The following is a 25,812-nucleotide window of genomic DNA, read 5'->3' as shown; positions in this document are numbered from 1 at the left end:
AAAGAGAAATATTATGCTTTTTAATAGACTAAGTATTGAACTATAACATAAGTAAATCATTTTACATTTTGAGCTTTGTAAATCGAGTAAGCTGATGATGAGAAACAAGGTGAAAAGCTCATTAAAGTTGATTTAGCATACAATGTCACCTACAAGGAATGCTGTAACATTCGAGAGTGCTTTGAAAGATTCAGAACCATTTTCACATGAGAACTATGAAAAATAATTTCTTATTTCATCAAATTTGTATTAAAATGTATAATTGTATGTGCTTAATTGTAAAAGTGCATTCACCATATAGCTAAAAGGCCTGAAAAAATATATGCCTCCGTTTTTGTTCGGTTCAATATAAAGCAGTTATCCTATGTTCCTCTCAGTGCGTACGTGGGGCTAGTGGCCAGGATGGGAGTGGACAGTGCTCTGGGACAGGCTGCAGTGGAGTGGGACGCTGCCCTGAGGAGCTCCTTGAGTTTAGATGGCAGTGTCCAGGTTCAGGAGGGACAGGACCTGAGGGTCATGCTCCACACCTCCGAGGAGGTCATGGACATAGTCACCTTCAGGTAAGACAATAATATCCATTTAAATGATTCAATCGTGTAATTTGTCTGGTAGAGGGCCCAACATCTGGTAAGTTTTTGCATAGAATTTTCTCCAGTTTGACGTTAAACTTATCATGGAGACAAGCAGTCAGGTCTGTGGTGATGAGGCACCTTTAATTGAGCATTTTCAAGATGAGTTTAATACCATACTGTTGAGAATGCCATGCAGAGCATTAGCGTCTCCATGGACAAGCAGGTGGCGGACAAAATTCTAGAATAGATGTACCGGTATATGCAGTTTCTCTCCTTTGGGTCTCAGGCCGTGTCTGTTAATGGCAGATTGCTTTTCCCTGCAGAAGTCCCGGGTCTGCTACACGAGCAGCTGATGTAACCCAAACATAACCAATGTTTTCTTTATAAATAAAATCTAAATCATACCTAAATTATTCTTCAACTTCATAAGGCTGATATTCACAATGTTTGTGTTGCTTTGAGACGTGGCCAAAGCTAGGGTTAACAAGACCCCTTTATAGACACCTTTATGGCATTTTTTATCCCCTTTTATCCTCTACACTACTATTCACGTTTTTTTATGTGATGCGTTGGATTTAGGGGTAGAAACATTATGCACTGGAATTATCATATTTTATACGCGAACTACTGCACTAAACAGGAAACAGCTGATGCTAACATGCATAAGCTTTGATGATGAAGTCTATCGACTCAACAAATAAAGTTTTCATCACTGGAAATATTGTGTTTTTTCATCATATCAAGTCAGTGTTTAGTGAGGAATGATTATTTTCAGTTTATTTTTATTTACGAGTCTGCGTCCTCTTTTGTTCTCTCCTGTCCTTTCTTGTCCAATCATCTGTAGTATCAGTACCGCTCCAATGGAAACATCTCCATACACCTTTAAATTTGTTTGTCCTTGAGTAGGTATAAGTAGGTATAAATTATAAAAGGAAAAAGAGAGTTAAAGGCGGTATGGACAATTTTTCGGCGATTTGAGAACGCAGGCGGAAGTGCGCATGCGCACTCCCCCGTGCGGACTGATACAACACACACGTGCGTTTGTTTATTAGCGCAACGGAGCGCATCGCATCTCTCGTCTCCCGTAGATTTCTGTCCACTTCTGCGTCAGCTCGAACTGTCTTTCTCCGTCTTCATTTTGCCCCGTACACTGAGGGAACTATATTATGATAGATCCATGCGCTCAAGCACGCGGAAACGTGGGGGACGAGCCTGACGCGGCTGCAGGTGAGCGATAGGTGCGTTTTATGATTGATACGTGGCAGGACAAATGATTTATCCACGCCACGAGGAAATATGATAAAAAAAATTACTGAAAAAAATCGTCCATACCACCTTTAAGATTTTATTGTCATTGTCATAGAAAACAGCAAACTTTAATTAGCGCGTTAAAAACAGTTGATGTACAGTGCAATAATAAAGTGAAAAAAGTAAATGTCAACTTTAACAACCTTATGCTGTTTTACATCACCAGCTCCCACGTCTTTCAGCTCAGTGGAGACAACAGGGAGGAAATGAAAGGCCATAAGAATTGTATTCAGAAGACCATTTGCACTCCCAAGATTTGTGAGTTTGAAATATGATAGACAAAATTAAAAAAGGTAAATATTTCACACAATAAAGTAAATTTTCTTCTCACAGTGTCAAAGATAGTGGGCTGGCAGTTGTGCTCAAACGCCTCATACCCTGTCTCTGGCCTGTCTCTGCCCCCCTCTGGACCCACACACTTCTCTTTGCGGCTGCTCAAACTTGACAGGGGGTTGCACTACTATCTGCTCGAGGCAGCGTACTCAATGCTTACACAGGTGACAGTCTGCCCAAGTCTGTTTATAGTCTTTATATGTGAGTTACTCTGTGTAAATGTTTGAGGTTTGTGTTTCAGAGGGGCAGTTGGATCCCCAGAGAGGCCTCCTTACACCTCCTCTTGGCGACGCCCCAGTCCTCTGTACCCAGGGACATGTCTCTGGACTTGGCCTTCAGTCCCCACAGACTGCTGCTGAGGCTCAGCCATCCACAGAAAACCATCATCATACAGGGTTTGTGTCACACAAGCACATTTTATCCTCAAATTTAACATTGTAGGCCTGAATGATTTGGCAATTTGTGTTTTAATTGTATGATTATTTTCATATTTCACATTTCAAATATCCAGGAAAACTGACATCTGAGATAAGAACGAAATATTAACCGCTCAACTAATATAAGAATCCCACACATTTCACATGTTTTGTCAGTTCAGTAAAATTTGCTACTTCAATATTTGCAGCCTTTGTGACAACATTCCTGTGATTGCAATTTTAATTCAATAGTGTCTTGCAGCCCAATAAAATTCTTAAATTTCTTCTGTAAATCATAGTTTTATCTATCAAAAACATTATAATGAATTATTAAATATTCAAACAAATAAAATACTTTGAAATTAACCTGTTGAACCTGTTATGAAATTTGTCATGGAATTTACAAAAAATATTGGAATTGTAATTTTTCAGGACAACTAGAACAAGACAGGAACCTTAACTCTGCAAAAGTGGAGATCTTGATTGATGGTGCTCATTTTTATATTATGGTAAAGTACCTTAGTGTATTTTCATTCTTGAAGCGTTCCCCTTAAATTAAAAGTCTCCCTTTCTGTCATCTTTAGGGTTTAATTGATAAACAAACTATTGCAGCAGAGCAGAGGACTAGCTACTACATTGAAGCCAAACTGTCTGCCACTGGAGCTCCCATGATCATCTCTGCTAATGTCACCCGTGGGCTCGGCAGAAAGACCAGCTTTTCTGCATCTATGAAAAATCTGTTTAGAGAAACCGCCTCAGTGACAGGTATTGATCCTATAGTGATAAATTAACCTGTATTAGCATAGAGTGCATTGAATAACAGTGTTCTGATCTGTGTGTAGTGGCTCTGGAGCGGAGGCGGGACTCCAGCAGTAAGCAGTATTCTTTCGAGGGGGAGCTGCTCCTGCCTGGGCTGGTCGGGGGCAGGATGCTGGGCCTCATGGAGCAGAAGGTTTCACTGTGGAGCTCTGCACTCAGGCTCAAATATGGACTGGGAGGTAAAAGAGCTGTGTCCTTCGTTCATTGTTCACCACAGCATATAGAGCCTACTAGTAACAAGTTTGCAATGCAATTGCATTTAAAACGATTTTTTATTAGTTCAATGTCTTTGAGCAGTTATTTCATGCAATGTTATGTGACAGTTTAAAAATATTTTTCATAGTGTAAAATAAAACTGCTAATAAAATCTTAAGCTCTTCACAACTTTTGCGCTCCAGAGTATGACGTGTTTCTTGTTAAAACATTGCCTAATCACTATAGTTTGTTTGAAGTAGTTCTGACCTTGCTTCAGGGGAGGCCTGGCACCTGCTTCAGGAGTGCTTCACATCTCAGAGACTGAAGAGTGAGAGAGACTCAAATCACAGCTACATCATGAGAGCGGACCACGAGTTTTACTGCTCTAACACGGCAGCCATTAACCACAAGGCAAGTGCAAACCCAAACCAACAGCTAAATCCTTCAGTTTTTTCGATTAGTTGTTGTCAGCGGATTTACCATTTATGTTTTCTTGCCAGGTTCAAGTCCGACACGAGGAGAGTCCGAGCCTCGTCAAATCACAACTAGATTTGAGTTACGGAAAACACTGGGATGAGATCAACAACAAACACAAACTGATCCTAAGTCAGATATTTAAAAACCAGTCGACACAAAACCACACCAGCTACACACTGGAGGTAACCCTGTAATCACATCAGTTAATCACATCTGTGTTTCCAGGAAAGACATGATATGGTGCAAAATAGTAAAACCTCCCCTCTTTGATATCATTTTAGTTCAGTCTGCAGGCGCCAGAGAAGAATTTAAACTACAAGACGCAGCTGCTTCACTCTCACCTGAAGCACCTTGGATCAGAGAGCAGCACGCACCTCAAAATCCACTACAACAACCTGATGCCGCTGGTGGCTGGGCTGAACTGGAAAGGACCTCCACACAACACCCTGCAGAAGAAGTGGGAAGGTAAAACACAAATAATTACCCCGATTTTATTCATTCTTATTCTATATGGATCCTCGACAGTGGCCAGTTCGTCGCATGCTCTCTTAACACATGCTTGCTTGTGGACAGTGGAAATGTAAATCTGTAAATTAGGAAGGTGTCTGAAGAGTGGAAAATTGACCTCCACTTCGAGACATCAATTCACACTTTGACACATGGCACATCTGTTTTAGTCAGCTGCTACTCTGCTCATATTGCCACTTACTTTTGTCCAGGCACATTTAACATGGACACTCCCTGGCTGTACATCTACACCTCTCACAAGCTGAGCAGGCAGCCGTACCACACTCTGCACCTCACCTCGGAGCTCACCTGCAAGAAATGGCTGACCATCCGAAACTTTGTGCTGGAGGGTTTGTACCGACACAGGGGCCGAGATACAGAGGCTTGGGTACACATGCACTCTCCCGCTGTCACGTACCTCCAGGTAATCAACATATTTTATAAATGCATTTTATTTTAAATGCTTAATTTATTGATTAAAAACATGAAATAAATCCCCATCAATATTACATTAATCTGAAAAGCCTGATTACTAAACCACTTTACATCAATTACCTTTCAAAAAGGAGACCAAAACCACAGCTAATGAAGTGCAAACTTAAGTCAGTGGTAAACATCTTAGTTGTGGGTTCTAAGTATAATATCCTCTGGGCTGTTGTGGCTCTGTTGTCAGACCGGAGGATGGGTGCTGCTGGGAAAGAAGAGTGTGAAGGCGTCCTGTTCCTTCAAGTCTTTGTGGACCTCTCCCCTGGGTGGGGAGCTTTCGCTGCAGACCTCTAAGTTCAGCCACGCCCTGGAGATAACCTCCAGCTATGGCAGATACAATGCCAGTGTGACAGCTGCGCTGAACTCTGCTGACAAGGTACAGACCTACTGAGCCTCAGTGGCCAAAGTACAACGCAGTAAATCTACACTGTGTAATAATGTGATCATTTGATACTAAGATTATCTTTCCAAAGAAATTTAAAAAGAGGCAGGTTTTACTTAAGCTGTCCTGGCGTGAGCTCCCTGGACGGCCCATAGAGTTTTTGGTGGAAGGAGAAGTAGAGGAGCTGAAGCGGGACAAAAAGATGTATCAGAAAATGGCAAAGCTTCAGCTCCGGTTTGTGGCTCTCTCCCATAGCTCAACACTTAGTTAATAGAATGCATGCTTTATACTGTCTATCCAATACATGGTTTACCTCTTATTGTGTGATTGCTAAGATGACTCCCTTAAAAATAAACCTGTGGACAAATAAATTGTTTTATATAGTTTCATTTCACGGAGCCAAAACTGAGCCCTAACTATGGTGTTTTTGCACAGACAGCCTTTCCATGTCTTGGCCCATAGCCTCATTCTCCATGAGACATTTACCGTAGACACCCTCAAAGGTCTCTACATTTTTGAGTCAAGAGCCGCTGTCAGTGGAAATAAGGAAGTGCACCATACCCTCACGATTGGCCATCGACCCCCCAAACCTTTTGTGAGTTCGTAAGAAATTTCCTCTCTGAACAGTAAAAAAAACAAAAAACGATTGAATAGAAATGAAAAAGTAATGATATCATTGTTGTATATTTTCACAGCTTTGTTCTGCACTTATTCATCCATTCAGCTCTAGCATTGTCCCGTCTGACTCAGAAATATGTTTACATTTACTTACTAACCAGGTATCTTCTCATAAACTTAAAGCATGGTAGTTATGCATTGTTCTTATATTATAAATATGTATGTATGTATTCCTTTGTAGACACAGAAACACATATATGGACGATTACGCGCTGATGCCAAAGACAAGCTCTCTTTTTTTGGACAAGTCCATTTTCAGCATTCAGACTCACCACTCAAAGGAATTCAAGTTAAAGCTAATTTTAGTAATCAGCTTCAGGTAAACAGATATTTTATGTTCACCAACATACTCTTTGTTACCCATAAAACATATTTATATAAAATACCTCAGTAGATTGTGTTAAATTACTGCTATGTACCATATAGTTTGCAATAGAAGGAACGAAACACAACTGTTATTATTGTTACAGCTGCAGCTCCCCTCCGTCGCTATAATGGAGGGAAATGTATGTTGGACCCTTAAAAACAACACAGGCTTTGATTATCAGGCCAAAGGGAAACTCAAAGTTGAACGACAAGAGTGCCAGGTGAGTACAAGGAACATTTTGTCTCTTTTACAACACATTCTTATTTATGCATTCTGGTGCTTCAGGTTTATATTCAACTTAATGGTACATCAAGCAGAATTGATTTATTTTCATCCCTGAGTCATCCTTTCAAGTCAAAGATTCCTAAAATATTAGAGGTGAGGCTGCCTTGTCTGCCTTGTGCAGTTTACTATCATTTTGTGGTAGTATTTCAAAGACAGGCGGTTTGGGGTTTGTCTTAACTTGTCTTCAACCCTTTTTGTGGTTTTGATCATATCTAGGCCAAAGCCACAGCAGACATTTTTACAGGCTCTGGAGGGGGCCGCACTTCAATTCATTTGAGGGCTGATGGGAAAGACAAGATGACAATGAACGCGCAGGTGTTCCACTTTTTACAAAGAGCAGAGAAAGCAGTGGGACTGAAGGTGAATGTGTTCCAGAGTCTACTTCCAACAACAAAGGACCTGTTTGTCGATATGGGTGCCAATATGTCTGCAGAAAGGTAAATAGATTGCACATACAGTTTAAATATCAGAAAGGTCATTTTATTCATTTTACTTTTTTGTTTTGTTTACTTTAGTATATACTTATATGGCTCCCACAAACAAGGCCACCAAACTCTACTCACCCAAATCAAACTTACCCACAAAAATATCTCTGGATTCCAGACAGCAGTGTCCGGTGACCTGCACCACAACATAAGAAATCTGTACTTCCTGCCCTCAGCTGTGGGGTTGTATGGCACACTGGGAAAATCTGACAACCTTGTGGCTGGTTGGCTATTATTCATGTTTTCAATGATGAGAGTTATCTAAACATAATGTGAATCCCTGCATGCTAAAGGGTGAAGATTTACAGTTAACCCATTGATGGATTGTTCTGTAATATACCTGTTTTTCAGAGATTCTTATCTGTAATGTTCTTGCAGGACTGCTGAGAGTGAAAGTGGAGGATGCCCTGTATCGAGTGGAGCTTGGACACCAAAACAGTGATGCAGAGGAGGAAAAAAGGGGAGGCACAGACCAGAGGACTGGCCATGATTGGCTGTGTGTTTGGTCTGGAGTGCAGAATCTCTGTGTCAATATCAGCCACAGAGTAAGCCGACAGCGGGGAGACGTTTACACTCAACTCTCTCATAACTTTGAGAGGCTAAAAGTCTCAGGTAATCCATAAGAATACAGGAGTATGTCAATAAACTACATTAGATACACTTAAAATACATTAAATGTAATGTATCTAATTAATTGACCACAAAAATGTTCCTCTTCTTTTAAGCGCTACCGTCCAGCAGCAGTGCTAAAGTGGGCTGGACTCAGGACAATGGCCGAATATCAGGCCTGGCAGAAATACAATCTGGAGTTGAGCGTCTTAAAGCTGAGTTTAATGGAGGCAGAGAAAATGAACTTTGGGAGTTTGACACAAGACTAGAGCACCAGGTTAAAGCTTTGGGGGAAAGAGGAATTGCAAACTCAGTTCTAGTCAAAGCACATTATAAGGTACGGTTCAGTTTTCACATTTATACAGATGCTACACAAATACGGTTACAGTAATGTGTTTCTTTTCAGTTAGAATCAGATGGATTTTACTCAGGGATGGTATTTAATGTGGAGGACAAAACAATTATTGACACCACTATAAACATTGGCTCAAAGAACAGCACTGCTTTATTAGCAGTGTCACTGTGGCAACAGGTCAAGCTGCTACAGGGTGTAGTACCTACAGCATTACAGGTAAAGCCTCCATTTTCACCTTTGCATTGCACATTTGGTTTATATTTAACCTTTTAGAGGCATCATGCATTATTACAGGGGAAAAAATATAGAGTTGAATAAAAGACATAATGGCGGAGGGCGACACACAACGAGCCTCCCATATATTTACTGTCTTGATTTTAAAGTACCGGTAACTTATTCAGAGGAGAGTGCCACATATCATTAGCTGAAAGAAAAAACAACTAACTTCTGAACTTCATGCTTTTATAGCGTTGCAGTTTTATTTCCTGGGATGTAAAAGAGAACTTAGTTCTGTTTCTGGACAGCAGTTAGGGGCAGTACGAGGATTAAGTGATGTGCTAGAGAATAATTCCATAGTCTCTAGTAGAGTGTCTCTGAAAAAAGCTGTTTGCCAACAGGGGTTTGTTTTGACAGATGGATTGCACCGGAGATTTCACTTCTGACCGCCTCTCGGTCCAGTGCTATGGAGATGTGGAAGGTCATTCTGCAGAGGTACGAGTTTAGAGCTTATAGACCATGGCCTCAACACGGTGACCCGTAGAGTTGTTCTAGGTCTAAAATAGACTTTGCTCAGGATACAAATAAATGCATTTAAATGTGTTTTTAGTTTAGAAATAAATCCAGCTTCCATCTTTTTTTGGTAGAGCATCTTTCCTCACACTTCACTCAACCTGTCGGTGTCTCGCTCTGCCTACTCTGCAGTCGGCTCCATCATCGTTACCTCCAGAAACTCAAAGAGCAGCAGCATCAGTGTGTCGCTTCAGTGGCAGCCTGTCCTCAGGTTTAAGGCCTCAGTGCAGCAGTCTTTGGACCTTCTGCTGACACTGGGGATTCCTTCTCATGGAGAGGTCACCCTGACCCTCTCTCCTGATACTCCGGGTCAGGAAGTGGGACTGGAGCTGGGGAACTGTTCCTTCAGAGGATATTTAGGGAAGACTTTGGAGGGGTATGCTGTCAATGCTACCAGCTATTGCCCGGCACTACAGGTGTGGTTTTACTTGGTAATGCAAAAAAACAAAAACATAAAAAATAACAGTTAGTTAGCTGCCACTTGTACTAAAATATAACACAATGTAGTGGCAACATTTGGTTTTAGACATGCTTTCTATTAGGTATTACCACAGCCTATATCTTGATCATTACAGAATATGTTTCCTTTTCAACTTTGCAACTGGCATTTTTAAATTTGTCTCGGAGGAAACGATCAGACTTAAATGTGATGTTCCATGAAAAAATACGTTTTAACTTTTAAGTGCTTCATTGCACCAGCAAAAATATTTTTTTAATAGTTCAGCATCTCAGCTTATTATTTCATTAACCCTCATATTGTTAATTGTAGGAAAGCTCCTTGCCTGTGTCACTGGTAGTTGGCGGTCTCGTGTCGGGCGTCCCGTGCCGGCTCATGCTCTCCTCGGCTCTGAGGGCTGATGACCAGGACCTGACCGTTGTCCTGCAGCAGTCTTGTTCCCCATCACACATATCTGCCTCCCTGAGTCACTCCTTCAGAGAGCTCAGAAGGAGAAGAATACCCCAGGACCTCACTGTAGTGGCCACTGCTCCCTGGGGTCCCGAAAATCCAGGGGCCCTCCTCATTAAAGTGGGGTCATGTCACCTTAAAGCTAATAGGGTCGAACAGGACAATGAGAGGACACAGTGGATGTGGGCTGTGGAGACAGACTGTCCATCGTTAAAGGTTGGTAAAAGGCATTTGCTATCAAGGCTGATGTAGTAGGATGCAAATAATAAAGCGGGGACAATATATTGTATTGCAATATATTGTTACATGGTTTTTGTTTTATTGTATCATATTGCAAACCATGCATTGCAATACTTTATTGATACCTTGTATATCATACATTTCACAGTTATAGTGACATTCTGCAAGACAGGAGAGTACATCTAACTACCTGATCTGCCAAACACTAGGACATTATCAAATATTATAAAATGGACTTTCATGTGGTTTTATGTTACATATAAATATGTGTTTGTGACTAAGTTACAGACAAAGCCTGTGTTGCCATCATTATTGTTACTATTAGCTTTGTTGCTCATTGATTAAAAAAGGGAAGAAATTAGTTTCTAACTTTAGTAAACTTGTAAATGTAAACATGTAAATTCTTATTTAAATTAATTTAGAGAAAGTATTGTATTTCCTTATGATATTGAACCATAATACTTAGTGTAGTGTATTGCAACACAATCTACTTTTTTCAATTATTGTGGGTATTGCAATATTTATTAATATTGACTCCCAAAATATTGTGTATCGTAATATATTAATATTGTAATATGTTGAAATCATATTACATATTGTATCATGATCGTATTGTCTCAGACTTAGTAAATAATAATAGTAATTATTAACACTTCATTATGAGTTTAAAGGGGTCAGGTTCTATATTACAGACCATTGCGTAATCAAGTATAGAGTAATTATTTCAACTTAATTTTGCAGAAATTAAGTTGAAATAATTAAATAATAAAAGTTGAAATTAAGTATGATTATGTTTCAGTCTCTGCTGTGTGCTTTTGGCTACTACTTTCCCCCCTCCCAGGCACATATAAATGGGTCAGTGTGGCAGGATCCTGAGGGGATCTTGGCTTTTGTGGAAACCAGTCTGGATGGAAAATGGGGTCTCCTGAGGATAAATGCAAGGGCCTGGCCTGAGCTGCATCTCGAGAGTGAACTCAGTCATAACCTTCCAGCTTTTAAACATGTCCCAAAGCACAGCAGACTGAGAGTGACCAGTCAGACTGTGAGACAGCCGTACAATGTGGAGGCTCTCATTCAGATGGATGACTGTGTCGTGAGTGCCAAAGGAGAGGCACAGCACAGCCCCCGGGGGGAGCTGCTGTACCACCACAACTGCACCCTAATAGAGGTACAAAGACAAAAACTATTTGAAATTGAACATGAGATACACCACTTGATTTTACGCAATCATTTTTTTAAAAATTAGAACTGGGGAAGTCCTCACAGCATTCACGCATCAGGGTCTTTGGTCATCTCCTCAGCGCTGACAAAATCACAAGTTTTCATAGCCATAGATGACAAGGAGCTACAGACTTCAATGTCCCTCAGAAATGTCAAGGTAAAAATAAGCTTGATTGTATTTGCATTTTTTGGCCTTCAAACGTAAACTTTGATGACATTGATAACCATCATTAATTAAATTATTTTCTTATCTTAGAACAAACATGAAGTGAGTCTTTTTCTCAACCACTGCTTGCCCTTTTTGAAAAAGCTGGGTCTTCCACAAAATGCCTCAGTCACAATGCATTCTGGGAATCAAGGAAACCATTCGTTCAGTTATGTTTTACAAAGCAAAGTGGGAACTCAAAAGGTATGACATTTTAACTAACTGTTTCCTCTTTGTTATTTTAATAATCTTAGTTTTTAATCTTTGGCAGTTACTCCAAGAGATGTCTGTGTTAAAGATGTCTGAAGGAGTGCGAGTACACAGCAGCTGCAGACACACTGTGGACGCTCTGAGGACACTGGGAGTCCCTGGAAACACCAGCATTCAGGTGAGAGACTGATGGACTGGAGGTGAGACAGGGCACTTCAGACTGACCCAAGACAGTGTCTGCAGGTGGAGCTCAAATCTGGTGAAGGGAAGAGCCTGATGCTTCAGTCCTGGTTTGACAGTAAACACACTGGAATAAACCTCAAAATGAAATGTTTGCAATTGGTCAAAGAGCTTAAAGTTACTGTGTGGCACAGTTGGTCCTGGTTACAGGACAGAGGAGTGCCTGTCATCACAGAGGTACAGAAATGTGAAGAAATTCATGTCATGAATTTATTAATTGTTTATATTATATATTATATTTATTTCTTTAGGGCCTGTTGACCATTCATGGATACTTCCCTCAGCTTCAGTCCAAAGCTCAGCTCACTGTGGATGGGGTTAAAGTGCTGTCCTCGGGCCTCAATGTCAGTGCAGCCTCTGGGCGTCTCACTGCCATTCTCACCTATGTCCCACCAGCATCGAACCAAACAGCACAACACAGACTAGAGACTGTCGTGGCAGCTCATTTCAAAGGTCTTTTCATTAAAGATGAAATTACACACTGACTCTTAATCACACATCTACATAACGTTTGTATTTTCCTCCTCAAATGTTCCAATAGTGTAATATTCTTGTGAGCAGGCCCTGTTCGCAGTGCTTCTGTAGATATTTGCTCTCATGACTGGAGGATGGTGACTATGGTGGATGTTGGAGGTATGGGTGTGACCAGAGGATCTAAAGAGATGCAGGTCACTCTGAGGCACACTGTCCAAAGCCAGAGCAGCCCTGTCTTTCAGGTGAGCTGTGCGTTATCAGATAGCATATTTTCTAGACTATAAGTTGCACCGGAGTATAAGTCGCACCAGCCCAAAAATGCATTATAGAGAAGAAAAAAACATATAAGTTGCACTGGAGTATGAGATGCGGTTGCGTGTGAAAATAACAAAAAATATCACATATAAGGTGCTCCGGAGTATAAGGATAAGTATAAGTATATAAGTATAAATATAAGTATAAGTCGCACCCCGGCCAAAACTATGACAAAAGATGCGACTTATAGTCCGGAAAATACGGTAAATACAACAATGTGTTGTGCTGAATGTGGGCATGTTTATTTTGGGCATATTGTGTGTAATCTCTGCAGATGGAGGCGTGGGGCAGACTGACCGCGTCCCAGCTCCGGTGTTCTATGGCGCTGAATCCTGAACTCAGCTCCTCTATGGCTTTGATCCTCCAGGGACACCAGCTCCCTCACAGGTGATTTCAGTCAGACCAGCTACATATGAAGAACACAGAATGTATTTATGGGGAATGTGTTATATTAACCATACCAAAAAGTGGAACAAAAAAAATTAAAACATGAAGCCCAAGCTCACAAACATGTAACTCATTAAAAGATGCGCTATGTGTTATGGTTTAGTTTTGTGTGTTCCCTCTCCCCCTCTTGTTCCAGCAGGGCATGTGTGTGGCAGGGGGCATGGCAGGGGGCATGGCAGGGGGCATGGCAGGGGGCATGGCAGGGGGCGTGGCCGGCTTCTCACTGCGCTGCATCCACCTGCAGTATCAGACTGGTCTTCTCACCACCACTCGGCTGGATAGTTCCGTCACGTTCGGTAGTCCTGCCTGAGTTTTTGCGCGTTTGTACTTTAACTCGCTTTTGGATATCAACTTACCTGCTGCTCCTTGTATGTCCAGGACTTTTGTCTTGCTCCAGCTCCTCATGTCGTCCAGCTCCCAGTATCATCCTGCTCCTGCTCTGTGCTCCAGCTAAGTCGGCCTGCTCCTTGCCTCCACTGCCTGCAGCATTAACTTGGTCTTGTGACTCTGCTTTGGGGTGCAGTCTGTAAACTGCTATGTTCTTTTCTGAGGGGAGGTCACCTATTTGCTTCCATTTAAATAGTGGATCACTCCAGGAAAAGCAATTACTCGAATCTCTAAGGAGACAAGCAGATTGCAGACGGGCCACCAGAAGTTACATAGTGCACCTTGAGATAAATTGTTTTGTTATGAATTTGTATAGTATTTCCTCAACAGTGCTTTATCATGCACAGCTGTCACATTTCACATTTCTTCTACAGTAAAGACCTGATGCTCAAAGTTGTGCAGAAGATCCCCAGGATGCTGATGTATCTGCCATCTCATCTCAGTGTCCGAACACAGGTAGAGTCTCACATTCATGTATATGTAAGAGTATTCATTGAGCTGTTTGCGCTGTGCTTAGCTTAACCAGTCCCAGTCCAGTATATCAAGTTTACTGGAGATGTTTTCGGGTCGGAGGCGTCTGTGGGCCTTTGGAGAATTGGCAGCCCTTGACAGTGGATACAGACAGGTTCTAGAGCTGAAACACTCCTACCCTAAGGTATTACATCTCATTCTAATTCATTATAATACATTAACAAAAGCAATTTTAACAGTATTTGTGTTGCAGTTAAAGCCACTGCCCAGGATGGTCACATTGACGACTGTGTATGAAAGGAGCGACTGGAGCTACCAGGTTCAGCATGAAGCATTGTGGGGTAACCAGGAGGTCTCCCTAAGTTGGCTCTATTCTGCTCCTCCGTTGCTGGACATGGGAAATCACACAGTAAAGGGTAATGAAATCATTAGTACTTGGTCAAACTCTTCAGTGAACTTAAGCTAAAGCCGCTTTCTTCAGTTCACATCAGCTCGGCTCCTCGTTGGACCAACTTGGATCTAACTTTGGAGCGCTTTCCTCAAGGAAGAATGGACAGCCTTTCACTGGACTGGATGAGACTTGGACAACTTGAGCAGGTCAGAAACACTGTTAAACCTTACTGTGGCAGAGTAACATTCTCGAGTTGGAGCTGGTCTTTCTCCAAGTTCTGTCCTCCATTTCTACTGTACGTAAATTATACTTTAATATCAAATAATAATGCTAAATCTACCGATACTTTCTTTAGGTCCGGATGCTGAGTTTGTGGAGCAGGTCAGAGGAGGTGAATGAGACCAAGCTGGAGCTAAAGGAGCCTTTTTCGTCCAAGCTTAGTCGTCTCTCTTTCTCCTCAGTGTCTCGGAGCTCAATGAGAGAACAGCGTAGCAGCCAACAGGTTATACTATTGCTCATCTTTTTAACTGTATTTTTGTTAGAAACTGGAAGAAATTTAAATTATGTCCCATAATGACTGAAAATGACATAAAGAAGTTATTTTTCTTATTTTAACACCTTTTTATGTGTCATAGAAAAATGACAATAAAGTCCTATTTTTAACACTGCAGTTAACCTTACAGATTTATTGTTGTGATTGTGTTGCAGACACTATTATTGTGGGATGGATCAGTCAATGTCTCTCTGGACCTTAACAGACAGTGGCAGTACAACTCCAGCAGGGGGCAGGCGTGTGTCGTTTTCTACTCACAACAGGTCGGTTAAATCACTTCTATCTAGGCCCACTCTTTATGGTCCTACATGTTTTGTGTGTGTGTTTTTAGGCGTCTCTATCCAAAGGCTGCCTGTCTGCAGTTCAAGAGGGTAGTTTATATTCTCAGAATGCAGAGATACGATGGGACCACAGGAGCATTAAGCAAGGCTTGAAGTATCAGGTAATCCCCAGTTTAAACACCATTTTAATCGAAAAGGATCTGGTACTATTTTTCCTCTTAACTCTGGCCAGCTGTTTGTTCCTGAACCTACAATTCACATTCTTGAGACAATCCTTCAGTCCAGAACATCTTTTAAGTTTTTAAACATCATGGGACTTCTTAAATCATTATTGACTCATCGTTTGCCTTTTGCTCTGTTGTTTGTAGAAAGGCCAGAGAGGATTGCATAGTCTTCAGGTGAACATCTGGCTGGACAGGGTTTCTCCTCCTCCCTGTTCATCTCACTCTCTTCTGGCCAAGATACAAACAAACCTCAGGAGCCGACTGGATCACACCTTGTCACTCGGCATCTGTCCACCTCAGCCTGTGAGTTAATCATTTTCATAGCTTATATACAATATAACAGAGGTTAAATGTACTTTTGAAATAATTATATAGAATTTAAATTAAATTAACTTAAAAAAAGACACTGCATGTCCTCCCTTTTCTCTCATCCCCATTTCACGCCGAAAGTACTGCTGTCATTACAACTAATATCACTTTGAAATAAGCGACTGATACAGTTTGAATGATCTTGGTCAGAATATTGATGTAATTGTTTGGCAAGTATCCGGTTTGTATGTTTTCAGAGGAAAAGTGGATCTGTTGGTATAAATACTCTCTCTGCAGGGCCTGTCGTGGTCTGGTTCCCATAGAGTGAACACAGGAGATGAGCTCTTCTATACTCAGTCACGTTTATCGCTGACACAGCACCCTCATCAATGCAGTGTGACAGTAGCTCTCACCAACTCCTCATCGACGCACAAAACCAACATCTCTTTGTTTTCAGAGGTAAAAGAAAAACTCTCAAACGTGATGCACAATGTCATGTCAGATACCCTATAAAGGAGCATAAAGTGTACAATTAGAAGTGTATGTGTTGGCCATGAATTTATATTACATAGAGAAGAATGGGGAAAGCTTGAAATATGGTTATTGTTTAGTTCGCACTGATGGGTAAATAGCAGAAACAGAAATCACATGGAGGTTATTGTACCCATTGACGAGTATAGTTAGAAACACTAGTCCTCATAGTAGCTCCTGTTTGAGTGGGATACATCAGACTTCAAAAGAACATTTTGTCCACAATGCTGAAGCAGAAAACACAGGCAAGGATTTGAGCAAGGTCACTAATGGCTATTTTCCCCTTGTACCTTCTTCACTAGTCAGCACTACTCAGTTGTACACAGCACAAGAAGGTAAAGCTCGCAATTTGTCTTCTGACATTTTATCAACCTAAAAATAAAGCTACATGTGATTCCTAGATGCTTCTAAAAGTCCTCTCTAGGGTGTTTCAGGGTTTTAGAGGCCCAGAATTGGACCCTCTCCTTATTATCTTTTATTAAAGGTGGCCCTGGCCTAAACAACTTGGTTTACCACAGTTTTAGTGAGGCCTGTACTAACAGCAGGTGTTGTTAAGTGGGGAAAATCCTCAATGTAAACTAAACTTGCTATAGCAATGAATGCTGGTTTTGGCTTAACTACCAGGTATCATGAATAACAGGCAGGTGATTTTACTTCAATATACAGTGTCTTTGGTGTGAATTGTAAAGTCTAGGTTTGGAAACTGGTCCATTGAAGTGGGGGGCACTGCTCAGACTTGGACCAGAGGTGCTGGCATCATATTACAAGCCCGACAGGACCGAAGAGAGAAAGTGTGGCTCAATAGCACTCTAGCAGGAAGATGTCTTCAGACGACAGCGGGTTTCATGAGTGGTAAATATGCATTGCCAACACATGAGGATTATACACAGTTTTAACTCAAGCAAATCTTTGTTGTAGATCCAGGCCACAGCCAAGATATCCGTGTGCAGGCATGTGTGGTGAAAGATCACAGTATAACTTTAAACGTGGAGGGAAAAGACGGCACCAATGAAGCTCGACCTCTGGGGAGTGTGTCTGTTGGGACAGTCAATCGGAAGCTAACACTCAAAGCACAAGGCTGTTTGGAGAGTTTAATTTCAGTGGAGGTATCATTAATAGCAATAGAATTAAGAATGTATCTTTTTTTTGTAAATTACTGATATAATTGTATAGAAAATATATCCTAGGTTTAATCAATTGATCTGTACTCCTTTATTTTGTAGGCACATGTACAGTATTGGGCTTCTCAAATGAGGGGCAAGCTACTGGAGAAGGTTAAAACATTGCAGAATCTTCTGAATGAATTCAGACGACAGGTAAATAAGCCTTTAACACACAATGAGCGGGTTCAATGTGTTTTTATTCAATTCTATTTAATTGTTGCTGTTACTTATATCTTTTTGTTTGTTTCCATAGTGTAGGGACAGTGAGTTTGCCCAGGAGTTCAGTACAATGCCTTTTCATGTGTTGAAGAGACTGGAGGCGCTGCTGTCTTTGGGGGAAGCTGACAGAGAGCTGTTGGTGCAGTTGCAGAAAAGCACAGCTCGTCATTTTCTCACAGAAAACCTGCCACAATTTCTCAGTCTACTGCAGCATGCATCTCTGCTCGGGCAACAGGAGCTCCGCAGTAAGTCGTGCTCCTCTGTCTTGTGTTCTTATCCTCGTTGGCTCTGTATGTCTGAGTGTGTCTGCCTCTGTCTTATATGTTTCTTGAGGTTTTCAGACCAAAAATGCTTTCATTCATTACATGTGTTTATTGACAGTTTTTGACTGTACACTAAAGATGTCCTGTCTTCATATCCCAGGACCCCTTGCCACTCTGGCTGGAGTGTATCAGGATGTGAAGGGGCAGAGGCTGGAGGCGTTGTGGCGGGAGGTAGTGTCTGTGTGGACTGAGACAGTGGGCGTGGTGGTCCCGGTGGACAGCCCTCAGCTCCTGCCCCTGGTCCGGCTCTGTGTCACTGGACTTAGTATCACTCTAGATGTGGTATGAAAAATACATTTATCTTTTAGACTTTTTCAACATGATAAAATTATGTTTTAGGATTTAATAAATATTTTAAGAATGTGTCATCCAAAATTATATCATGTGGCAAGTATAATATTGTTTAATAGTATAAAACCTTTATCATGCTTGTACACATTTGTTCAAGTTAAATGTACTTGTGTATTTAAAGTGGCTTCTCCCTGTTATGTCAGGCAGGTCAGCAGTCGTACCAGTGGCTGGAGAGCAGACTGGCCCTGGCCCTGTCTGGAGTCAGGAAACAACTCACCTCTGTCTACAAATTCAGCCCCAGGTACCGGACGTGTCTGAGACCTTAAGTATAGAAAATACCCGCTAATTATTAAAACCATTTATCTACTTCAGTCACAGAAATACATTTATTATTGTTTAGTAGCCACTGTGGTAGAGTGCATTGCTCAGTACCACAATTTTTATCTAAACTATGCCTCAAGAGGCCTATTTATCTCAATGTTGAGATGTAAACCCTGTTGTTTTTAGGGAGTGCTCTGTGTCTGTGTCCGTGCCCCTGCCGCAGCTCCACTGGCCCGGCACTAATGAGGCTGAACTGGTGCAGGCCATCTTGGAGGAGTGGTTCTTGAAACCCTTGCAATTCTTGGCCCTCATCAGACCTACCGCTGAGTTATATCGCCTCAAGAGAAAAATAATGGACAGCCCCTTCATATGTAAGTTACATAAGATAGATCGTGTGGTGAAAAAACACTTAACATCAGTTGTCCTGTCTTCTTTCAGACCAAGCAATACTGGTGTCCGACCAGTTTGTTATCACATATGATGGTCATATTTTTGAGCTGCCGCACTCTTGTCCACTGCTCCTTGCCCGCAGCGTCAGCACTGATCCCTTGTTCATGTTGATTTTAAACCCAAGTTCTAATTTCTTTGTCCTTATTCAAATGAATAACAACAACATCTCCATTCAACAAAATGGACAGGTTATACTTACACATAAACATTATTTAAATGCACGCCTCATACATGCACTAAAATAAATCTTTCTGTGCAGGTGAAAGTTAACTGCCACAGTCTTCTGACAAACACATTTCTTGGTGATGGTGTATTTGTCAAAAGAACAGCAAAGGTTATAGATGTGTCCAATCACAATGGAGTATCAGTGTCATGTGACCTGTCAACTGAGGTGTGCAGTTTAACTCTGGATGGGTGGCTGCATGGTAGGACTGAACATCCAGACGATTATTACTATTTTAAACATGTATATTACTGTAAATTTGTTTTTTTTCAAAGGCACAAGCACTGGTCTCATGGGAACCAATGACAATGAAGCAGGAAATGACTTTGTCCTCCCCAGTGGAGCTTATGCAAAAAATCATAGGTCCTTTTTATCCAGTTGGAAGGTGAGAGGGATCAGAATTAAAATGTATGTTATATAGTAAATTGAGTAAAGTGTAATGGATCGATGATTAGATCCATGTTTTATACAAGACGTGTGCGCTTTAGTAGTGGATTGTTAAGGGTCAACAATTACGGTATGTTTGTTTCAACAATGGTTTGTAAAATCATCTTTTCAGTTCAAAAAATGGAAATCATCTTTAACATTCAGCAAACATTCCACTTAGAGAGAAAAACAATGCAATGGGGCTCTCTTTCAGATTTATTTTTTTAGTTTTGTATCAGAATCTTGTGCTCAACACATTTTAAGAACCTCTTTCTGTTTCACTATCTATTCCTGGTTAACCCATTGATCAACCTGATTCCATTTTATACACACACATGTTTTCTGCAGATCACGCCGGAGTGCAGTGAAACTCCAGTTAAAAAGGAGCTGTTTTTGAGCAGTGCCATGAGCCCAGTGAGCTGTGACTATCTGTTCTCCTCTGTGGACTCTCCACTCAGTTCCTGTTTCAGGGTGGTAAGTACAGGAGCACATTCAGCTCGTTTATTTACATACAGCTGTCATGTAGAATGACTCCCAGACAAAGTTGTTCATGAGCATTACTTCGTCAGGCTTCAGGCATTGTGAGCTCTGAAGGTTATGGCTTTTTAGGAATGTTTAAATAAAACACATATGATTATGGATTGTACTGGAACTTTTTTGCAATGTGCACATAATGTGAGAATGTACACATTAAATAGTTGGTGGGCCAGTGCCCCTGTTGAGACTTTTACATCAGGACATATTAATCTGCATGATTCTTGGCAACTTGACATTTCCTGGTACATTACTTTGATGCTACTCATGTTTATACTTTATTGGTTTATTCTCAATTGATTAATTTATGAAAGAAAAACATTTTGTCTCTAGAGTTACCGTGTTACATCTCAGAATAAGTTAAAACTTTGGACTTCACTTGTAGCGCTTGTATCAGCAAAAAGTAGTGGTAAAAGCAAGTTAGTAGTAACAGGTCACTGTAGTAATGTACTTTGTAAGTTCACAACATATTTATCATGTTCTCAGGTGGATCCCGGAACGTTCCTGTCAGTGTGCCAGAGGAGTCCTCATAGAGAAGCACCGTGCCGTCTCGCATCTTCTTTTGCTCATGTTTGCCATCAGAACTATGTCCCGCTGGAGATACCGGTCCAGTGCAGTGAGTTCAGCTGAAATATGTCCACAGTGGCTCAAGTCTGAGACATGGTCTCTTCCTAATTTACCTTCTGCCTTTGTTGTTTCAGTGAAAATGTGATGAAAAGAGCAGAGCTGTACAACTCCTATCAGCTGACTCGGCTCTCACACCACTGAAAAGATCATCTGCACTGATTTTGTATTGCCTTTTCCATGTTATACATAGTAAGTCACTCATAAATTTGGACTGCTCATTTAATGTCCTGCCAATAACTGTGAATTCATCACATTGTGGTTGTAACACTGACAATATATTTAACTGTCAGTAATCATCATCAGTGATACAACGTAACAAAGTAAAAGTACTATTTTCTGTACATTTTCCAGTGTTTGTTGTGTACTTGTGGACTGTTTATTGTATATTATTCCAATATTTATTTAGAAAATGGGAATATAGCTGTTAATCTTTGACCTTTGCCTCTGTGTGACACATTCGGCAATCCATACGATGTTACGAATCTCCTGCTCTTTTAGTTTGAAATAGGAGTAAAATACTCCAAAGTGGAACTGTTGCAGGAAGGCCAAGGTGTTCAGCTTCACCTACAATCAACAAACACAGAAACATGTTTACTTTGTTAGCCCCTTTACTTTTACACTGGATGAATTGTGCCGTCTCATCCAGGTAGGTTACAACGTTATCATGGTAATATCTCACAAACAACTGCAGGAAATTGCAATACATCTGGTGCAAAGCTCCAGTCCAAGATAATTGGACTTGAATTAGTCATGGTCACAAAACATGCTATTATGGGGGAAAAAAGAAGAAAGATTTAAAAAAAAAACATCTTTTAAAATGCTTTACCGACAGATACATCCTACAAAAATCTAGCAAAATAGTGTGGGTAGAAGAATATAACCAGAGCAAATGCTCATGTGTACGGCTCATCATTACCTCCTGTTCAAAGAATCTGTCTTCTAAGCTCTTGTAATCAGCTCCTGGTTCAGGGTCATCAAACACCACTTTATACTCCTGTGAGAAGTGTAGGCCCTAAGTTTACTCATAAACTAATAAATATGACATTAATTGATGAGCCATAGGAGTTTGTGCACTCACGGGATAGCACTCTGCCACTGCTTTGACCTGCTCGGGGTCCTCGGCCTTGGCCAGGAGCTGCAGCCCCTCAGGGTGAAGCTTACCACAAGTGGGATAAAGCGCACGTCTGTCTGCGCTGGTCAGATCTGTCCCAAAGGAGTTCACTGTGATGATGAATGCCCGTCTGTCAGCCTCAAACTGCAAGGAATAATTAAGTAGCTTATTATTTAAATGTATGTTTATTGTCCATAATCGCAACACAATCAAAGTTGGAATGCATGTAAAATGCAAATGAAACTAGATGATTTGTGATGCTAAGATAAGGTTGTTTTATGTTAATTATTTATGTAGTAATTGTTTTATGTTAATTATTTATGTAGTCATCATAATACACACCCACATTTGACCACCAACTATTGAACTGAGTATAATTAAAGCTTTGTACCTCCAGAACAGGACACATAATGTCTTGAGTGGCACCACTGATGCTCTTGCAAAATGCATGGAAGGACTCCAAATACGCCTTGAGAATAAACAAATAATAATAATTGTATTGTTTCTCATGGTAGACATTTATCTTGGGCTCACCAGCAGTTAAAAAACAGTGACAATGACAAATAATGACACAATGAAACATGGTGGTAAAATGATCTGCTACAATTCATTATAAAACATTAAACAGGAAATTGTGATTCAATTCATGACCTGCTGCTTTCAGAAAGTCCACAACAACATGGAACAAAGGATGTGGATGAAGCAAAAATGATTACATTTGACCTTTTTCATAAAGGTGAAGGATAGTGAATAAAAAGTTACTTGCATTTTTGAGGTCATCATCATTAAGTTGATGTGGCTCGTTAACCCTGCACTACAGCTCTCATAAAGGCCTAACGCGGTGAGTTTAGTTAAAAGAGTTACCTTGTATAATTTGTTTCTCAGGATCTCAGTCTCCATCTCATCCAGACTGCTCTCAGACACAGCGTCCTGGAAAAATGCACCTAACAGGAAATAAATGTAAATTAAATGATTACATTACATATATTATTAATATTAATATTACATTATACTTCTAATAATACTGTATTAGTCACTTTAGATTGATCAATTATTACTTCATTCTTCAGTCTTACTGGTCGTATGCTTCTTTAGCACTGGTCAGCCTGACTGATGTCAGGCTGACCACCTGCACTGTTTACCCCTTCAACCACCAGCAAACATTCACTAAAGCACCGTTTATACACAGGTGGGCAAAGTGTCTTGCCCAAGGACACAACAGTACAGGCATACATATTCTTAATTTCTTTGTGTATAAAAAAAAACTATCCTTAATTTGTAATCACACGGTCTATCTGATATTCCATTTTGAAGTATTGATGGAATTCAGTTACAATTGCTTTTATATACAGTATCTAAGAATTGACCTACTCTGATAAACTCTGTAATAACAAGTCTTAAAGTGCATATGAAAGGATCGCTGTCATATGCACTTTAATTATTATTATTATTATTTTGTTTGGTAGGATGAATATGAATCATAGTTTTACATCAATCAAGTTGCAATTTGTCAGAATTTGTAGAACTAAAACAGGATCCCCTATCAATAAGTGACATTCCATTGAAAATTAAGACACCTGCTGCCCGGTGGTTGAGTGGTTAGGCATCAGCACACATGCACACATTGTCCAAATGCAGCCGGCCACAGTGTTGTGAGTCCAAATCCCGACTCACACAATTTACAGCATGTCAAATCAAATCAAATCAAATCAATTTATTTTTGTAAGGCCCACAATTACAACAACAGTCGCCTCTGAGGGCCGAATCAACAATGTCTGTGGTGGCGATGGAGTCAGACAATGTCTGTGGTGGCGAGGGACGATGTCCCAGGGTCCTCTGTCCTTAGACTCTCCTTCTCGGCCAGGAAAAACTACAAAAAAAACCTCTTTGGGAAAAAAGCGTAGAAACCTGGAGGAGTTCCAGTGAAGGAGAGATCCGACTCTCACAGACGGACAAGATGGACATGTCCTCCCTTCTCTCTCACCCCCATTTCACGCTCACCTTTCCTGTCTGATAAAGCATATGGGCTCAAAAAAGAAAAAAAGTGTAATTTAACAAAATAAAGGTGTCATCAGCTATTATTATTTGTCCTATCATAACTCTTTGTAATGTATCTGGATTGTGGTCCCTGTTTACTGTATGGTTGCTGGGTAACAGTTCTGTTCTGCTGCTCATGTCCAACCAGGAAGTAACATTAGGTCTTTATGACATGACCAAAATTGTCAAACTGAGGAAAAATAGGCAAATGTCGAGGACAATCTTAAATATATTCATGAAGACTACATTTGAATGAAATGTGTAATCCAGCCTACAGTATGTCACCCTGACACCACTCACTGTTGTGCTCTTACCCAGAGGGGAGTCGACCAGGATGGTGGAGTAGAGTTCGGTGGGAGTGCGTGCAATGCCCACTGCAGCCATTTGCTCAAAGCGGCCCAGTGGATGACACCGCGGCAGTAGCTCCGACACCTCTCTCTGCCGCAGTGCCCCGGTGGTCAGGAGCACCACATTGTCAATCATGTAACTGTAGCTATGGCAACACAGATGGATCTGGTCAGAAACATTACATGCGCTTAAGACATTACATTAAAAGGGAGTATCTCAGAGCAGACTTGGGAGCTCTCTCTCTCTCTACAAATTATTTTGTAAACCCTATGGCCCTTGACCAGTAGGATTGAGATTTGTATTTAGTTATGATTTATTACTTTATCTTACAGCCTTTTCTTTTCTTTAAGGTAGAGGTCCACAAACCCAGGCCCTTCAATCTTGTAAAAACAGCTCTTTGTGACTAAATCAAACCGAGCTGATAATACAATATTTAATTGTCTTAACTTGGACGAAGCTTTACTTCACTTTCTGAATAAAACTGATATGCATTCATGTGAATTTTAACAATTTGCCAAAGGGTTTGTGCTAGAGATGAATAAGACAGATTTAAATACATACTTCCTGAAATAATGGACAGTGAGTGAGATGAGTTTTGGACCACCAATTCACTGCTTGCACCCCCGTCACACCTTTCTTATTTTTTACAATTTAACCTAAATAAATCACCCGCCACAAGATATTTAGAGAAATGGTCTACCTGATGTAGTCCATGAAGGTGGAGAGCTGAGGCAGGGCATTGGAGCGCAGACAACTGAATTCAGAAGCAAGGTTCTCTCTCAGTTTGGAGTCAATCAAAGACACACACAGGTCCTGATCAGCTGAGGACAGAAGTTTCCCATAGTCTGTGCTCTGCAGGTGGAGTTTAATATCTGCAATAATGGATATCATATTAAAAGACCTTACAGAAAATGACAATGTTTGTTGTTGTTTTTTTTTGCAGTATTTACTCAAAACCACCTTACCGTCAAGTGTGTCACATTGTGCCAGGTTTTGATAATCTCTCTGTGTCAGGATCCCAGCTTTCATCCCACGAAGTAGACCCTCCAAATATCCATGATCCGTGTTGAAGATGAGCTCTGGACATACTGCCATGATGCTAAATGTACTTATCAGTTAGAACAGCTAGATTTAAATACAATATTAACTTCCGCTTTCCCCCAACTAACAGTCACGCATCTTCTTGACTTCCTTAAAACTCAGAGGTTTTCCATTCTATCCTTAAAACTATTTATACCGCATTGAGGAAACAGTGTGTCTCTTGTGTTCA

The 25,812-nt window shown here is 40.8% G+C and overlaps 2 protein-coding genes across 2 annotated transcripts in view; one reads left to right on the top strand and one right to left on the bottom strand.

Annotated features, from left to right (window-relative positions):
• Positions 1-21,049, top strand: part of LOC140355830 (uncharacterized) — a 29,933-nt gene extending 8,884 nt beyond the window's left edge. Inside the window, exons 20-74 of the mRNA XM_072440473.1 lie at positions 378-560; positions 2,047-2,138; positions 2,214-2,377; positions 2,455-2,608; positions 3,062-3,138; positions 3,214-3,394; positions 3,472-3,627; positions 3,921-4,054; positions 4,144-4,302; positions 4,402-4,585; positions 4,840-5,051; positions 5,301-5,489; positions 5,587-5,729; positions 5,958-6,090; positions 6,191-6,274; positions 6,355-6,492; positions 6,644-6,760; positions 6,826-6,918; positions 7,042-7,262; positions 7,341-7,534; positions 7,689-7,922; positions 8,036-8,256; positions 8,326-8,490; positions 8,908-8,985; positions 9,138-9,479; positions 9,833-10,186; positions 11,052-11,378; positions 11,457-11,588; positions 11,688-11,840; positions 11,908-12,024; positions 12,090-12,263; positions 12,338-12,539; positions 12,648-12,802; positions 13,150-13,262; positions 14,084-14,165; positions 14,227-14,364; positions 14,434-14,596; positions 14,662-14,777; positions 14,927-15,073; positions 15,280-15,387; positions 15,456-15,566; positions 15,774-15,932; positions 16,236-16,397; positions 17,159-17,321; positions 17,388-17,575; positions 17,693-17,785; positions 17,886-18,096; positions 18,275-18,456; positions 18,669-18,766; positions 18,973-19,157; positions 19,225-19,424; positions 19,496-19,661; positions 19,735-19,844; positions 20,234-20,359; positions 20,906-21,049. Coding sequence (XP_072296574.1) covers positions 378-560; positions 2,047-2,138; positions 2,214-2,377; positions 2,455-2,608; positions 3,062-3,138; positions 3,214-3,394; positions 3,472-3,627; positions 3,921-4,054; positions 4,144-4,302; positions 4,402-4,585; positions 4,840-5,051; positions 5,301-5,489; positions 5,587-5,729; positions 5,958-6,090; positions 6,191-6,274; positions 6,355-6,492; positions 6,644-6,760; positions 6,826-6,918; positions 7,042-7,262; positions 7,341-7,534; positions 7,689-7,922; positions 8,036-8,256; positions 8,326-8,490; positions 8,908-8,985; positions 9,138-9,479; positions 9,833-10,186; positions 11,052-11,378; positions 11,457-11,588; positions 11,688-11,840; positions 11,908-12,024; positions 12,090-12,263; positions 12,338-12,539; positions 12,648-12,802; positions 13,150-13,262; positions 14,084-14,165; positions 14,227-14,364; positions 14,434-14,596; positions 14,662-14,777; positions 14,927-15,073; positions 15,280-15,387; positions 15,456-15,566; positions 15,774-15,932; positions 16,236-16,397; positions 17,159-17,321; positions 17,388-17,575; positions 17,693-17,785; positions 17,886-18,096; positions 18,275-18,456; positions 18,669-18,766; positions 18,973-19,157; positions 19,225-19,424; positions 19,496-19,661; positions 19,735-19,844; positions 20,234-20,359; positions 20,906-21,049 — 8,827 coding nt within the window. The remainder of the gene's footprint in view (positions 1-377; positions 561-2,046; positions 2,139-2,213; positions 2,378-2,454; positions 2,609-3,061; positions 3,139-3,213; positions 3,395-3,471; positions 3,628-3,920; positions 4,055-4,143; positions 4,303-4,401; positions 4,586-4,839; positions 5,052-5,300; positions 5,490-5,586; positions 5,730-5,957; positions 6,091-6,190; positions 6,275-6,354; positions 6,493-6,643; positions 6,761-6,825; positions 6,919-7,041; positions 7,263-7,340; positions 7,535-7,688; positions 7,923-8,035; positions 8,257-8,325; positions 8,491-8,907; positions 8,986-9,137; positions 9,480-9,832; positions 10,187-11,051; positions 11,379-11,456; positions 11,589-11,687; positions 11,841-11,907; positions 12,025-12,089; positions 12,264-12,337; positions 12,540-12,647; positions 12,803-13,149; positions 13,263-14,083; positions 14,166-14,226; positions 14,365-14,433; positions 14,597-14,661; positions 14,778-14,926; positions 15,074-15,279; positions 15,388-15,455; positions 15,567-15,773; positions 15,933-16,235; positions 16,398-17,158; positions 17,322-17,387; positions 17,576-17,692; positions 17,786-17,885; positions 18,097-18,274; positions 18,457-18,668; positions 18,767-18,972; positions 19,158-19,224; positions 19,425-19,495; positions 19,662-19,734; positions 19,845-20,233; positions 20,360-20,905) is intronic.
• A 399-nt stretch (positions 21,050-21,448) lies between these two features.
• On the bottom strand, positions 21,449-25,787 carry LOC140356350 (V-type proton ATPase subunit d 1-like). Its single transcript, XM_072441224.1, has 8 exons — positions 25,508-25,787; positions 25,243-25,414; positions 24,509-24,687; positions 23,022-23,101; positions 22,549-22,626; positions 22,125-22,301; positions 21,963-22,040; positions 21,449-21,610 (listed from the first exon to the last, which is right to left on the bottom strand). The coding sequence occupies exons 1-8, from the start codon at positions 25,635-25,637 to the stop codon at positions 21,449-21,451; spliced, it is 1,056 nt and encodes a 351-aa protein (XP_072297325.1). The 5' UTR covers positions 25,638-25,787.
• Positions 25,788-25,812: the final 25 nt, after the last annotated feature.

This window comes from Eucyclogobius newberryi, unplaced genomic scaffold, assembly GCF_026437365.1.
Source record: "Eucyclogobius newberryi isolate DKJ021-1_F unplaced genomic scaffold, fEucNew1.0.hap1 SCAF_12, whole genome shotgun sequence".
Lineage (NCBI taxonomy): Eukaryota > Metazoa > Chordata > Actinopteri > Gobiiformes > Gobiidae > Eucyclogobius > Eucyclogobius newberryi.
Note: the sequence above shows the minus strand (reverse complement) of the source record. Positions and strands in the feature narration are given on the sequence as shown.